The 16226-nt window shown below is 44.1% G+C and overlaps 1 protein-coding gene across 1 annotated transcript in view; it reads right to left on the bottom strand.

The window, feature by feature from the left end:
- Positions 1-11940: 11940 nt before the first annotated feature.
- The window catches only part of CHCHD3 (coiled-coil-helix-coiled-coil-helix domain containing 3), a 265354-nt gene continuing 261068 nt past the window's right edge, over positions 11941-16226 (bottom strand). The window contains exon 8 of the mRNA XM_006088332.3: positions 11941-12658. Within this exon, the coding sequence (XP_006088394.1) occupies positions 12635-12658 (24 nt within the window). The 3' untranslated portion in view covers positions 11941-12634. The remainder of the gene's footprint in view (positions 12659-16226) is intronic.

Genomic DNA, 16226 nt, shown 5'->3' with positions numbered 1-16226 from the left:
GCGTCTGCCCCCTGGTGGTCAATGCATGTCATAACTACCGGTTGAATGGTCCAATGGTCAGATGGTCGCTTAGGCTTTTATATATATAGATATTTCATTGTATGAAAAGGCCACATTTTGTTTATTCATTCCATGGAAATTTGGGTTGTTTCACTTTTTGGCTATTATGAATAATGCTCCTATAATCATTCACATGCAAGTGTTTGTGGGGCCTATGCCCTCATTTCTCTTGGGCATGTTCCCAGGGGTTGAACTGCTGGGTCAAATAGTAAGTCTACATTTTCCTTGTTGAGGAATTGGCACACTTTGCCAAAGCAGCTGCACCATTTCACATCCTCTCCAGGCATGGGCGAGAGTTCTCCACATCATCAACCCTTGTTTTGTCCATTTTTTAAAAAATATATATTTTATTGATTTTTTACAGAGAGAAAGGGAGAGGGATAGAGAGTTAGAAACATTGATGAGAGAGAAACATCAATTCAGCTGCCTCCTGCACACTCCCTACTGAGGATGTGCCCGCAACCAAGGTACATGCCCTTGACCGGAATCGAACCTGGGACCCTTCAGTCCGCAGGCTGATGCTCTATCCACTGAGCCAAACCAGTTAGGGCTGTTTTGTCCATTTTTGATCATAGCCATCCCAGTGGGTGTGAGGTAGTATCTCATTGTGGTTTTGAGCTGCCTTTTCCTAACAATTGGTGATGTTGAACATCTTTTCATGTTCTTATTGGCCATTTGTATGTCTTCTTTGGAGGATTGTCCTCTGCCCATTTGCCATGATTCTGATTTACCTGGGTAGGAACTTCATTTCATACTGTCCTATTCTGTGACTAGAGATTAAAAGTCTAACCTTGACCAAGCATTTGATGAGAAAGATACTCAGTGAAAGACCATGAGAATATCAGTAAAAACCCAAGCCCTGCTAAGAGAAAAGCTAGCCTGGATGTGGAGCCTGAAGGAAGCAGGGAGTGGGCGAGGGCAATTGCAACTTGTCAAATGCAGACATATCAGTTAGGAAGTTTTCAGCTTCAAATAGCAGCAAGCCCGATTGCATCACATACGGAAAGCAGAAATGCATCCCCTCTCTTAATAAGTCCAAATAGTAGAACAGCTTCAGTTGATGCACAGGCTCCTCCACCTTTCATCCCTGCCAGCTCCATGTCTTGCCTTCTATCCTCGGGGCAGTCACTCCATGGTCACAGGTGGGCACCAAGGTTCCAGGTCCTGAAACTCACACGCCAGCATCAAAGGCCACCGTGTGTGTGGGGGGGAGGGGAGGCTTAGGATGCAGCCTCACTAATGTCCCTTTTTAACTTTCTCAGAAATACCCAGAAAGCTTCCTTCTTATCCTATTGGCCAGAATTATGTCACATGTCCATTCCTAAGCCAATCCCTGAAAGTAGAATGACTATGACCAGCTTCTACGATTGGTTCCTGGGGCTGGAGGGAAAGGCTGGTTTCCACTGGGAGACTTGGCCTCCTGGCATTGGACAGACTCAAGGTGTAGTCAGTAAGAAAGGGCACTGACTCTGAGGGGCCTGCACCAAGCATCATTTATTACATCCTAGGGAGAAAGGTGATGGGAAAGGGAGCAGAAAGAGACCTTGGCCCTTTGGTGGATTTACAGAGATTTTCATGAAGGACATCATAGACAACCTTGACCTTTTTAGTGCCTAGGAATCCTCACTCTCAGGACATTGTTTTCGTGGCTCCGAGCTGTTTATAAAACAATGCATTGACCCAAATTCTCCTGGCGCCAAAAGACTGTCAGGTCCAAATGGATTGTGCTGGGTGCAGGCAAGAGTAGGGGTGAGGGAGCACCCGTGAACGGCTGGGCTTCAGGCCAGGTGAAGGGAGCACGAGGTGGGTGGGTGGGCAGGGTGTCATAACGTCAGGAGGAGGAGCCAGTTTGGGGAGGTGAGGGGTAGGTGGGGGATCATACAAGTAACTGGCTGTTTCGAACAAGTTAAAATTGTGGTCAAAATCCCTCAGGAAAGTACTAGTGTAAAGTGCTCAAACTTGGATTTCTTTTTCTGTTGTTTTTCATCTTCTAGCAACTGGAGAAGGGCACACAGTGAAGGCAGGTGGCGAGGGCTGAGCTGGTGATATCTCATGGAGCCCCACGCAGCTGCTCCGTGCCCGCACTGTGGGAGCTGCTCCAGCTTCACCACCAGTGACAAATCACCCCGGAATAGGGCCTGACAATCCAGGCCAACAGGCCATTTCCTTCCCAAGTCTGTGCCTCAGAAGACCTTGGAAACCAGCGGAGACGTGGCCCTGGGAGTTTTATTTAGCCTGTCTGGGCTGTGCCCTGCACCACCTGGCCCACCTGGGGCTGCGGAGTGCTTGCACCTGGGCCACCTCTGGAGGCAGAAGCAGCTGGCACATAGCCTGGCTGCCTCCATCCACGGCTTCCTGGGTGGCAGGCCGAGGTGGGGACCAGAGGTGTCAGGCAGATGTCTTGGCGCTCAGGGGAAGTGAAAACGGAAGCAGGGAATCTGTCTGACAGACCCCAGCAAGCAAAACTAGCGTCGGCCACAGGCAGGAGACTTCCCTGTTATTTCTCCCTCTGCTTGAAACCTTGGCAACTTTGCACAGACAAGAAATCTCCAACTACTGCACCCAGTATCTGGGAGGGAGCAGACAAAAAGAATGCAATTTTTTTCATTATTCATTCAACTCAACGTTTACCGAAGGCTTATACTCTACAACGCAGACCAGGTGCCACAGAGGATTTGGAGGTTTACAATCAACAGGGGTTGTCCTCCAAATCTAGGAGTTTGTGCGAAGAGGAAACCTCACAGCAGTAAGAGCCAGGCTCTGGGAAGGACAAAACTGGGTTGCCATCTACTAGCTGTAGGACGCCTAGCAAGTTACTTAATCCTTCTAAGCCTCAGTTTCCTCATCTGCAAAATGGGGGTTTAAAAAGTACCTAATTTATAGGATGATTGCAGTTAGAAATATAATATGTATAAAATGCGCAATACGATGCCTGGCTCAGAGCACCCTTCAACAAATGTTGATAGTAGGTATTATTAAGGGCACGAAAATGACTTTGTCACAGGGATAATCTTTTTTTAAAAATATCTTTATCCAAGGTTATGTTCACTGATTTTATTTTTTATTTTTTATTATTTTATTTTATTTATTTTTTACAGGGAGGAAGGGAGAGGGATAGAGAGTTAGCAACATTGATGAGAGAGAAACATGGATCAGCTGCCTCCTGCACACTCCCTACTGGGGATGTGCCCGCAACCAAGGTACATGCCCTTGACCAGAATCAAACCTGGGACCTTTCAGTCCGCAGGCTGACGCTCTATCCACTGAGCCAAACCAGTTAGAGCTATTGTTCACTGATTTTAGAATGAGGGAGGGAGGGAGAGAGAGAGAGAGAGAGAGAGAGAGAGAGAGAGAGAGAGAGAGAGAGAGAGAATATACATGCCCTGACCATGGATCGAAGTCACAATCTTTGGCTATACTGGATGATGCTCTAACCAACTGAGCCACCTGGCCAGGCAGGGTAATCTTGAACCTGTTTAAACTTATTTCCAGTCCTTTGTATTGTGAAGTATAAGACACAGCAAAATACCAACAAATGAACAGCTCATCGAATAATCATAAATTAAATAGATCCATTAACCACTCTGGCAAAGAGAACAGAATATTACCCAGACCCTAGAAGACCCATTTGTGCTCCTTCTAATCAGTACCCCCTCCAAACTCCAGACAGGTAACTGTTATCCATTCATAATAACATTTCCTTATTATTCTTATAGTTTTACCACATGAGTATCCACTCATAAACACTATCACTTATTTTGCCTTTTAAAGAAATTTGTAAGAGTGGAATTATACAACGTACATTCTTTAGTACTTTTGTTCAACAATGTGTGAGAATCTTCCATTTTTATGTGCAGCCAGAATTCATTCATTTGCATTATTGTATACTATTCCACATGCCTCACTATATCTGTCCTTTTGACTCTGATGTATGTTTAGTTGTTTCCACCTTATAGCTATGATGAACACTATTGAACAGGTCTCTAGCTATGCCCCTGGGAATGGTACTGCTGGTTACGGATCTGACTATAAACTTAAATGCTTGTGTTCCCTGGAAATTCATGTTGAAACTTAATCCCCAGTGTCATGGCATTAGGAGGTGGGCCTTTGGGAGGTGATTAGCTCATGAGGGTGGAGCCCTCCCAAATGGGATTAGTGCCCTGATAAAGGAGACTCCAGAGAGCTTCCTCGCCCATCCACCATGTGAGGACACAGTGAGCAGACACCATCTATGAACCAGGAAGTGGGTTGCACCAGACACCGAATCTGCCAACACCTAGATCTTGGACGTTCAGACTCCAGAACTGTGAGAAATAAGTTTCTGTTGTTTATAAGCCAGTCAGTCATCTATGGTAATTTTGTCATAACTAAGACAACGTGTTCAGCTTTAATAGATAAAGCCAAATCATTTCCCAAATTGGTTGTACCAATTTGCACTCTGACCAGCAGTATATTAGAAACCAGTTGCTTCACACCCTTGTTAACCCTCATTATTTTCCATCTTTTTAATTTTTGCCAGTCTGGTGGCATCTCATGGTGAATTTAATTTGCATTTCCCTAATTAGTAATGCTGTTCAGTGCATTTCATCCGCTTATTGGCCACTTAGAGATTTACTTTTTGTGAAGTGCTTATTTCAGTCTGTTGCTCATTTTCCTGTTCAGTTGTCTTTTTCTTACTGATTTGTAGTTCTTTATATGGTTGGATATGAGCCCTTTGTTGGCTGTATGCTTCACAGATATCTTCCCTAAGGCTTGCCTTTTCACTGTCTTCATAGTGTCAATGAACATGAATTCTTAATATCAAAGTATTCCAATTTATCAACATTTTCTCCTCATGGTTAGAGTTTTTTGTATCCTGTTTTAAAAAATACGTCCTTATGCTGAGGTCATGGAGCTATTCTTCCATCCTGTGTTTTAGCAGCCTCAGTGTTCACTCTCCACATTCACTCCCACGTGAGTACACATTAGTGCCAAGGCTCAATACCATCTTGAGTGGTAACTTAATCTCATATCTAGCTCCAGCATATACCTTGTGGCCTACTCAGCATTTCTACTAGGAATTATAATTTTTTAATATATATTGTATATAATGTATTTATCATATACATTAGCATATATGTAAACATGTATGTGTATATATGAAGTCAATCTTTTTTTAAAATATATATTTTATTGATTTTTTACAGAGAGGAAGGGAGAGGGATAGAGAGCTAGAAACATCGATGAGAGAGAGACATCGATCAGCTGCCTCCTGAACACCTCCTGCTGGGGATGTGCCCGCAACCTAGATACATGCTCTTGACCAGAATCGAACCTGGGACCCTTCAGTCCGCAGGCCAATGCTCCATCCACTGAGCCAAACCGGCTAAGGCTAGGAATTATAATTTATATATTAACCTTAACATGATCAAAATTGAACCCTTGATTCCTGCCCACCCACACCCGAACCTTGCTAGTGTTGTCTCCACCACAGTAAATGGTACCACCATTCAGCTAGTTGCTCAGGCAAATCTCAGGATTCTTACACTTTTCCTCTCTTTCCCTCACATCCCACATCTAATGCAATCGTCTCATTAGGTATATGTATAGAAGCCCTAAATCTGATGACTTCTCACTTTCTCCACTGTTACCACCCTTGTCCAAGCCACCACCTCTTGCTTACATCATGAATGTAACAGCCTCCTACTATTCTGCTTCCACTTTACCACACCAGGCAGTTCTTCACACAACAGCCAGAGTGGTCTTTTAAAAAATGTAAGTCAGATCCTTGCTGGCCCTGCACCAAACCCTCTAATGGTTTTTCATCACACTCAGAATAAAACGTTAAGTTCTTACCAAAGACAAAAAGGTTGTATGTGTTTGGACCCTGCCTACCTCTCTGGACTCATCCCCCAACACTGTTTGCCATTCAGGGCAAAAGGATCTCCTTGCTTTTCCACTAACAAAGCAAACTTGTTCCTGCCTCAGGACCTTTGTTTTCACTGTTCCCCAGCCTGGAATGCACATCCCCCACCTTCATATGGATGGTTCTAACTAGTCAAGAATCTGCTCAAATGTCACCTGCGTATAGTTCTTATAGCTGTCTTCACCGCCCAATATAACACAGCACCCCCCCCCAACCCCCGAAGCCCTATTCTCTCTCCCCAAACTCTGTTCCTTTGCCCTGATTTTATATTTTGCACAGCATTTATTACTCCCTGACATTATTGTTCACAACCCACTCCCTCCCTAGAATGCAAACTCCGTGAGGTTAAGGCCTTGGCTGTGGCCGTTGGTCACTCCTGGAAGTGCCTGGGCACAGTGGTAGACTACGCTGATTTGGTGATTTAACGTATGAATGACTCAGGCAATACCAGTGTCACACGGTGCCATGGCTGAAAACCACCTCTCCCAGGAACACAGGCATGTGGGAATGGGGAGCGAAGTGGTACAAGTTGATCAGTAGGCGATGAACAAGCCACTCCTATCCTGAGGAGGAAGTGCAAAGTGGTTATACACAGGACTGTTAACTTCTGATGTTCCTAGAACATCATCCCCTTAATGGTGATTCGTATTCCCTCTCTTGCTTCTCTATGGTATCCAACTTCACTGATACATCCATTTCCAATGCAAACATACCTTCTGCCCACATTACTGGCTCTCCTGGCTCTGTATTAAGTACCTGAGGGTGAGGAGTGTGAGCTCTTTTATTTTAGGTTCACATTGAGCATGTGGCTGCTGCAAAGGCGCTCTAAGAACACCGAGGTGACTCTAAACGAACTCCCACCAGCAGGTTAGCTGACATCCTATTCGCCCTCTGCTCAGAGTCCCCAGCTCTGCTCTGCAGCCTGCCTTCCAAGCTGGGAATACAATGCCGCCGCCACTTCAGCTCTGTGTTGAATAATACTTTCAATGACTCTGTGCTCGCGCTTCTGAGGTCTGGGTGCACATTACCTTAGGGAGTTCCAAAGCTAGAACCTGCGGCCTGATGCTGACTGAGGAACCTGGCCTGTGGCGATGAAACGGAAACGGCTCTACCCTTGCCTCTTGGACACACAGGCAGCAGATAATGAGCAGTTGGCCCGCTATCTGGTCCTCAACCCCTATTTGATATACCTGGCAGGGATGGGCAGGGAGTGAATGAGCACAGGCTTTCGACCATGCTGCGGGCATTGATGAGGGTCCAGCAGCGGCCTGGCCAATGGACCGCCCCACAGAGAAGGCGCTGCAGGAGGCTCCTTCCAAAATGGGCCACTTTCCAGCCCCGGCGGCCGCTACCTCTGCCTGAGGAAGTCCAGGAAGGAAAGGCCGCTGGAGCACAGTGGTACCCAGTATCCCGGCCAGTGACCTCTGGGGCCTCCACATTTGCACTTAAAAGCCATTATGGAAATGCCATTCACTTTGAAGGCAGGGTTCTGTTCAAAGCAGACTGGCCTCATGCAAAGTGACAGTGACCACAGCCCAGTAAGGACCCTCCCAGGGAGGCAGAGGGGACCAGAGGTGAGGGAAGCCCCGCTTTGCTGCCTGGGAAAATCTTTGAAGTGTATGGAGGCCTCACCTAATCAAACTCACTTTTGGTGGGTTGAAGCATTGCATTAAATTGAGGCGTAGCTGCTTTTCAGGTAGAGTTGACTTGGTTTGAGGGAGTTTCAGGGACTGAACTTAATAGTTTCAATTTTCAACTTTCTTAACTGAAAAGCATACATATGGGAACCATGTTTTCTGAATCCAAACTGGGTTTAGCACTGGACTGTCCCCTAAAACAAAGCATATTATCAGGGTCTGCAGAAGGCTAGGGGTCTATTAGGAAGGTTCAAGACAACTCACAGGAAAAGTAGATGTTTTTTAGTTGGGTGGTGACTTTTCCAGTCTCCCCTAAAGCAATTCAACTCTTTTTTTAAAATATATTTTTATTAATTTTTTACAGAGAGGAAGGGAGAGAGATAGTGAGTTAGAAACATCGATGAGAGAGAAACATCAATCATCACCTGGATATAAAATGAATTAGGTGGTTGGTCATTTTCTCCCAAAACCGGGTGCCCATGACTTTGGGTTTTGGAAGGTAAAGTAATTAATTGGAGGTCCCTGAAGCTATCTGGTACTTGGGCCAAAATTCTTAGAGTAAGGGACCCTGTCAGATGAGCAAGCTGACCCTCATTCTGGATGTGGGGAAACACGTCTCCTTTGCCTGTAGCGCTTATCCATTCAAACCAGCATTTCCCTGGGAGTGACGAGAGCAGCGCAGCTGGGCAGCACAGCTGGGCTCCTGAGGCAGGTCGGGCAGGACTCAATCTCTTTGGTACACAAGGGAGGCCCTCAGTTTCCCATTTCACCGCCTGAAAAATCACTGCCTACCCCACCTCCCTGGGTGGTGAGCCGGCTGGGATGATGATAAAATGATATAGCTCTAGATCATCTAAATTGGAATAATTAAAAAGGACTCTCTTCTTCATGTGCCAGTGGATTCGAAATGACAGAGGCTGGAAAATGAAAAGAAGTTTATGGGAATAATGCCCAGTCCTTCTCTCCACACAGCCATGGTCTCCAAGAGCCAGTGTTCCACTCATGGATAGTAACCTATCTTCCCTCCCTTAAATTCCCTTTACTGTCGCTGTTGGCACCTCCGACATTAAGTGGGTCAAGGGAAGGAGAAGGTTAAAAAATTGGCACCTGCAAACTTTGCATTCTTTTAAGGGCCCAGTGGGAGAGGCTAAAGCAAATGTCTATAATAAATTTAAAAATAAGCATGGACGTAAGTTAAACAGCATATGCACTGTCCAGATGCTGCAGGTAAAAGCGGAAGCACCGCGGGCTCCTGTTCGGGGTGGTTTGGATTGTAGTCTCATTGGCTCGACTGGCTACATGTCCTAGGAAGACATTTCAGAATGGATACAGCCCATCCCCCAGGGCAAGTGACAGCACACCATATTTTTTTTCTAATGAAGATCACAAACTATAGGAAAACACACTCAAAGGCTACAGAGAACTAAATACAAAGTTACTTCCCCCAGAAAATAAAATAACTCCATATACCTGGTTTATAAGTTAGGAACTGCAAAATAAAAAATCACTAAAGATAAGAAGTTCTCAATCTTAAAAAAAAGAAAAAAGAAAAGAAGTTCTCAATCTATAACTAGTTTACGACTTAGGAGGCTGGTAAGAAAAGAAAGTACCAAAAGTCATTTGTTATAATGGAGAACCAGGGCACCCCCGGGCAGTTAGGACCCTGTGGGGAAGTGACTCATCCCAAGGCAACAGTAGCAGAAACCAGAGCCAGAGCTCAGGACTGTACACTCCCATGTTACCTCTCAGGAAGTGGCCTTGGAAGGCTGAGAAAGGTGAGAAAGGTCTCAACCCACTACAGAAGAGGCTAGAGGAGGAGATACAGATGGGAGGTGAAGAGAGATGAAAACTTGGGGGCATAGGGGAGCACCGACAGAGAATGAACGAACGCATATTAACTCATTCATTCAAAGCAGTAGCCTTTCAAGTATATTAACTCAAAACAGAATAATCCTAGGAAGCTACTGCTACCCTTTCAATTGTTCAACGGCTCTAGGTCTTAAATCTTGGAAAAGTCAGCTCTTAACGGCTGAAATGGGGGAGAGGGAATTATCCTGTGGGTTTCTGGCAAAAGCAATTATACCTGTGGGCTGAAAGATATCAAGCTAAGAACCACAGGTTCCCAACTCCTAAGGCAGACATGATGAGGACATCTGGCCGCTTGTTCAGTTCTAAGCAAAATACTGCATACAGCTGCTGTAGAGGCGTCTCATTGGTAGACCAGCAAGCCGCAGCATTTGGCTGTTAGCAGTCCACATCTGCTACTAATAAGGATTAGTCAGTAATTTTCTAAACCATCACGTTGGTAAGTTTTCTGTAACAAGTTATTAGCTTTTCAAAGAGAGGACTTTGTGTTGGTTCCACCCAGCTTTCTTCTCTTTCACCAGACATTTGTTTAGTGTGATAACATCTGATCAGCTTTCAAGTAACTTGACTTTTCTTGGCTTCATGAGCTATCCTACAGTTCAAGGTGTGTTCTCCTTAATGGAGAAACTGTTTGGAATGTGTAACTCCCCTGAGACTCAAAAGCCCAACATTCTTTGCAAGCAGTTGTCCTGAAGTTAACAGTAACCTGGACAGAGTTGTCAGGCCATCAACAGCAAGCTGCCTGAAGGTGTAGAAAAAGGCATCGTCTCACCCTTTAATTCCTCCCGAGTGCGGTCTTTCTCCCTTGCACCCATCCTGTTTATCAGGATGATACATTAACCACCCGTGGTCAGGACAGCTCCCTCCCAACCACCTTCCATTCTCATGGATTTCACCAGCTTTAATGCCTGGCTCTTCAGTGCTGTATTTCTCTGCCAGTGACAAGACTGGCAGCCTGAGATGCGCCAACTTCTTCGCTCTAAATTGCAAAACAAAGCAGGGAATCTGTGAGTTAGCTGATTTGCAAGTCACCTTGTAAACACTTGTTTTTGTGTACCTATTCTCTCCCCCAGGTAGTTACCTGGCTGCCATCCTGACAGGGCCTGATGTGCTGCTCCTCCAGCAACCAATGCTCCTTCCTTCACTCTTAAACAAATCAGCTTATTTTGTACCATAAAAAACACACAACTCAAAACAAAAGCTTTCATTGAGCAGGAACCACAGAGCCTCGGGGTAATTACGGCAGGAGAGTCAATAGTCACTCAGAATCAGCATCAGGTCCACAGGTGTGTCTACAAGCGTCCACGGGATGCCTTCAAATGGAGCCAACTCAGGATTTAGATAAAAGGGGCCACACTTCCGTCTCTAGAGGTTGGCTGAAATGTTCCCAACGTAAGACCATCTCGAAGTAAAAGGTATCTAGGCCTGTGGATATTCTTCCCACATCACCAACTCCAAACACCAGTTTACTGAATAATCACACAAACCAACATGTACTGGACCCAACCGAATGTATGTCTACACCAGGGGTGGGCAAACTTTTTGACTCGAGGGCCACAATGGGTTCTTAAACTGGACCGGAGGGCCGGAACAAAAGCATGGATGGAGTGTTTGTGTGAACTAATATAAATTCAAAGTAAACATCATTACATAAAAGGGTACGGTCTTTTTTTTTTTTTAGTTTTATTCATTTCAAACGGGCCGGATTCCGCCCGCGGGCCGTAGTTTGCCCACGGCTGGTCTACACAGATTCTTCCACCCCCAACCCCAGCAGCTGAGAAATCAGGGGCTCAGGATGGTGAGGGGTTTGATTAGGTCCCACGGGGTAGGGGGCGGGGTCACAATCTGAGCACAGATGCACCTACTCCAGAGCCTGTATTCATAATTATTTTGCTAAAGTACTTCTCTCTGTAACAGAAATTCTACACAACAGAAGATATTTAGATGACATCACGGAGCCTTGGCATTTTCTCCTCCATCTATTCCTGGAAAGACCTTTCCATTTAGCTTTAGTGTGAATACTAATTTCCAACTTATCAAAATCCAGGCTTGAAGTACCAATCCTCTGGCAAAAAAGGGAGACATAATTAGAAAGCTTTAATGAAACTGGAAAGAGGGAAAACACTCAAGGTTGGTTGACTTTTTAAAAATAACATTTTCATAGATCGCAGGGTCGGAAGTTTGTAACCAAGGTTAGCTAAGCTCGTTCTCACCACAGGCAGGATGGCTTAGGTCATCCCAGAGGGAGGAAGGTCCATGCAGGTTGTAAAGCTCTTACTGCATCCTACCTACCTACCTACCTACCTACCTACCTACCACGAGGCAAGTCCTGAGGAGCGCTTGCGTGGCTGAGGCTCTGCAGCTTTTGGGAGAAAGGTACAGCACACATGGAAACTAGTAACAATATAAATCAACTCAGTTCCCATAAGCATAACCATCCAACCCCTGGAAAGAAGCACATGAGGCCCGGGCTGCAATGCCAGTCTTCATCAGAAAATAAATTTATTATTGATAGTGAGTGAAGTCAGGTGTCAGTATTCACGATAGAGAAGCAGTTGTATAAGCCAAGGTTGCCTTTATGTTGATAAAAAATGCCTTATTTCACTTGTAATCATAAACATTATTCCAGTAAAAGAGGGACATTTTCTCTCCTTTTTGTCTTCTTTACATGATCGTCATAAGTTAAAATGAAACAGCTCTTATAGTCAAGGGAGAAAGGAAGCAGAAGCCCAACATGCACAGTCTGGATACTACGCCAGCACCGAGGGCCTGGATGGAGGTATCCTGCCCTCTCCTCCCCACTCCCATCTCCTCATCCCTGGTCCCACCCGCAAGCTTTGCCGGAGTGGAGGTTCACCAAGTGATGGAGCTTGGTCAGAAGAGAAAGTTGGACAGAAAGTACGAAAGGTAGAAAGGGTTGCCCACTCGTCATCACAGCCGGCATTACTAACACTGTGGCGTGTCCTTTGCGGCTGATTCCTGATCTAGATAGGCCTCGGCTTTCCGTTCTTGTTGAATAACTGTGATGCACTTCTGTTCACTCTGCTCCCAGTGCTTCTCTTCATCGGCTTTTCTCTAAACAGGTTACTTTCTTACAAGGAAAAAATATGTCCCACCACCTCTGGAATCAACGTTGACGGAGTTTTGCTTGTTCTGAAAGTGGCTTTTATCCTCCCTTCTCAATCATGCTCTGCAAGAGAAAGAGAAAGTGTAAGTTTTACCCCCAGAAGGAGGGACCAGAAAACGGCAGCAAGGACTTAGTATCATTTGTACTGTTTTCCAAAGATCGACTTCAAAAACACACAAAGCAAGGCATACACCTCCTGGTCTCAAAATATCACTGCCTTTATTATTATTTTTTTAATATATTTTATTGATTTTAGAGAGGGAGAGAAAGATAGAAACATCAATGATGAGAGAGAATCATTGATTGGCTGCCTCCTGCACACCCCCTATTGGGGATGTGCCCAGGCATGTGCCCTTGGCCGGAATCAAACCCTCAACCCTGAGGGGGGCAACGGCCTGGACCATGAGGTGGGCGGGGCAGTGCATGTGCCATCTCACTGCCTCGGCCATTTGAAATGTATGGAAGCATCTCTGGTGGCCACAGGGACTGGGGGAAGACGGGGGGAGGGAGGTGTAGGGGCAGAGATTAAACCCCAAGAGCTCTGAGAGGAATCTCAGCTGAAGACGGGATTCTCTCCCTGACAGAGAACGTCTGCCCACTGCAGGCAGGACGCACATGCTCCTGAGCTTGTGATGCTGGGCAAAGTTACCCAGGTATCTGTTCCCAAAATGTTGCAGAAACATCCCCTACCATCTATTTAGCCATTTATTTTTGCAGGTGAGGAGTCGCTGACGTACATCACTGCATAAGGTTTAAGGTGCACAGCACATTGGTTTGATTTATATACTCTGCGAAATGATCACCACAACAGGTTTAGCTAACATCCATCATCTCACAGATACAATAAAAAACAAAAAAAAAAGTCTCCTTGTGATGAGAACTCTCTCAACAGCTTTCCCGCATACAGCAGTGTTGCTCTCCTGTCCATGTTGTACGTTACGTCACTGGAAGTCTGGACCTTTTGACCACCTTTCTCCAGTCCCTGCCTATGGTAACCACATATCTGATCTCCTTTTCTATGAGTTTGGTCTGTTTTGTTTAAATTCTACATATGAGTGATATCATGGTATTTGTATTTCTCTGACTTATTTCACTTAGCCTAATGCCTTCAAGGTCCATCCTTGTTGTCACAAATAGTAGGATTTCCTAGGTGTGTGTTTTTATGGCTAAATATTATGCTATTGTGTATTATCACAACTTCTCTATCCATTCTTCCATCAATGAACACGGAAGTTGTGTCCATGCCGTGGGCCACTGGGAATGATGCCGCTATGAGCATGGAAGTGCAGACATCTTCTCGAGTTAAGCGTTTTCATTTTCTTTGGATATATACCTAGAAGTGAAATTGCTGGATCATATGGTAGTTCTATTTTTAATTTTTTGAGGAATCTTCATACTGTTTTTCATAATGGCTGAGCCAATTTACATTCCCACCAACAGTGCACAAGGGTTTCTTCTTCATCACATATTTGTCAGCATTTGTTGTAATTCCCTATTGACTAGCGATGTTGAGCATCTTTTCATATACCTGTTAACCATTCATACATCTTTTTTAGAAAACAGTGCAGGTCTTTTGCCCATTTATTAGATGATTTTTTATTTTTTGCTATTGAGTAGTATGAGTTCTTTATTTACTTTGAATATTAACTACTTATCAGATATATGGTTTGCAAAGTTTTCCCCATTTCATATGCTGTTGGTTTTTTTTATTTTCTTGATGGTCTCTTTTGCTGTACAGCTTTTCAGATTGATGTAGTCCCACTTAATGTGTTTTTTTATTGTGTTGTTTGTGTTTTAGGTGTGATTCCCAAAAAATCATTACCAAGACCCACGTCAAGGACCTTTTCCCCTATGTTTTCTTCTAGGAGTTTCATGCTTTAAGGTCTTACATTTGATTCTTTAATCCACTTCAGTTAATTTTTTAAGTAGTGTAAGAGAGGAGTCAAGTTTCATTCTTTTACCTGTAAATATCCAATTTCCCCAGCACCATTTATTGAAGAGACTGTCTTTTCTCCATTGAGCATTCTTGGGCCCCTTGTCAAATATTGGTTGACCATGCTGGGTTTATTTCTGGGCTCTCAATTCCATTCCACTGGTCTACTTGTCTGTTTTTATGCCAGTACCACACTGTTTGATTACTGTAACTTTGTGGTAGAGCTTGAAATCAGACAGTGTAATTCTCCTACCTTATTCTTCTTGCTTGGACTATTGGGAGTCTTTTGTGGTTCTTTGCAAATTTTAGGATTTTTTAATTTATTATTTCTGTAAAAAAATAAAAAATATACCATTGGAATTCTGATAGGGATTGCACTGAATCTACAGACAGCTTTTGGAAGTATTGGCATTTTAACAAATTTAATTCTCCCAACCCATGAACATAAGACAGCTTTTCATTTATTTGTGTCTTCTTTGGTTTCCTTCATCAATGTCTTATAATTTTCAGAGTAGAGATCTTTCACGTCATTGGTGAAAATAAATTTATTCCTAAGTATTTTATGATTTTTTTGTTGTTTTTTATTAATTTTTATGTTTTAAATATTTTTATTGATTCAGGGAGGAAGGGAGAGGGAGAAAGAGATAGAAACATCGATGAGGAGAGAGAATCACTGATTGGCTGCCTCCTGCATGCCCCACACTGGGGATCAAGCTAATATTCATTGTTAATATGTAGAAAACATTACTGATTTTTGTGTGTTAATTTTGTATCCTGCATCTTTACTGAATTTAGCTCTAATATGTTTTTATGACTCTTTAGAATTTTCTATATATAAATCCTAGCCAGGAAGAATTCTTAATCATCAGATTAAAACTCTATAACCAGATGTAGCCAGGTATACAGCCTCTATTCTTAAGAATCTTAAAAAAAGGCAAGAGCGATCTTTTTCCTTTTAGTTTTGAAATTACTCAGTAAGAAGTTAGGTCAGGTCCAAGGTTGCCTCTAATCTGTTCATGCCTTCTTCCCGCATCTCTTCTATCCAGCCCTTCACGAAGCTCCTAGCAGGTACCCACTGCACTGACTTAGGTGCTATGGGGAAACCAATATACATGCTCATGGAAAACTAAGGTGTGACACAGAGTAATTACTTGTGATTTGTAAACATATTTGCTAAATATGTGGTAAAATTATTTCACTGAATAATACACACAAACAGTATAAAATTCAAGAAGAACAAAAGAATATACAATCAAATGCAATTTTTTCCTTCCTGTTTCCTTGTTTCCTGAGTATGCTTCCAGGAAAGTGGTTCTGCCCAGGAGAGACCAGCTCTGTAGCTGAGCAATCAGAAGAGGCAACTCAATGATCCTGCAGGACGGACAGAATATAGAGAAAAGGAAGAGGCGTAGGGCTGGGCCAGGCCAGGCTGGGAGGCAGTGCAAAGACTCAGATGGGAATAAGCCCGTATGTACGGAGGCCGGAGGAAAGAGACAGGCCTGGCTAGAGGAAAGGGTGGGTGCTCAGGATATACCAGAGAAGTAAGAGGGGCCCAGAGTGAAGGCTATCCTGACACCCTGAGCATAATGAAGCCAACAGAGGAGAGTCTGGAGGAAGAAAGACCAGGGAGGAGGCAGATTAGAAACCAAGCAAGGGTGGGGATGAGAGAGAGAGCCATAAAAACACGGGAACAAAAAG

Source organism: Myotis lucifugus, unplaced genomic scaffold (assembly GCF_000147115.1).
Source record: "Myotis lucifugus unplaced genomic scaffold, Myoluc2.0 scaffold_46, whole genome shotgun sequence".
Lineage (NCBI taxonomy): Eukaryota > Metazoa > Chordata > Mammalia > Chiroptera > Vespertilionidae > Myotis > Myotis lucifugus.
Note: the sequence above shows the minus strand (reverse complement) of the source record. Positions and strands in the feature narration are given on the sequence as shown.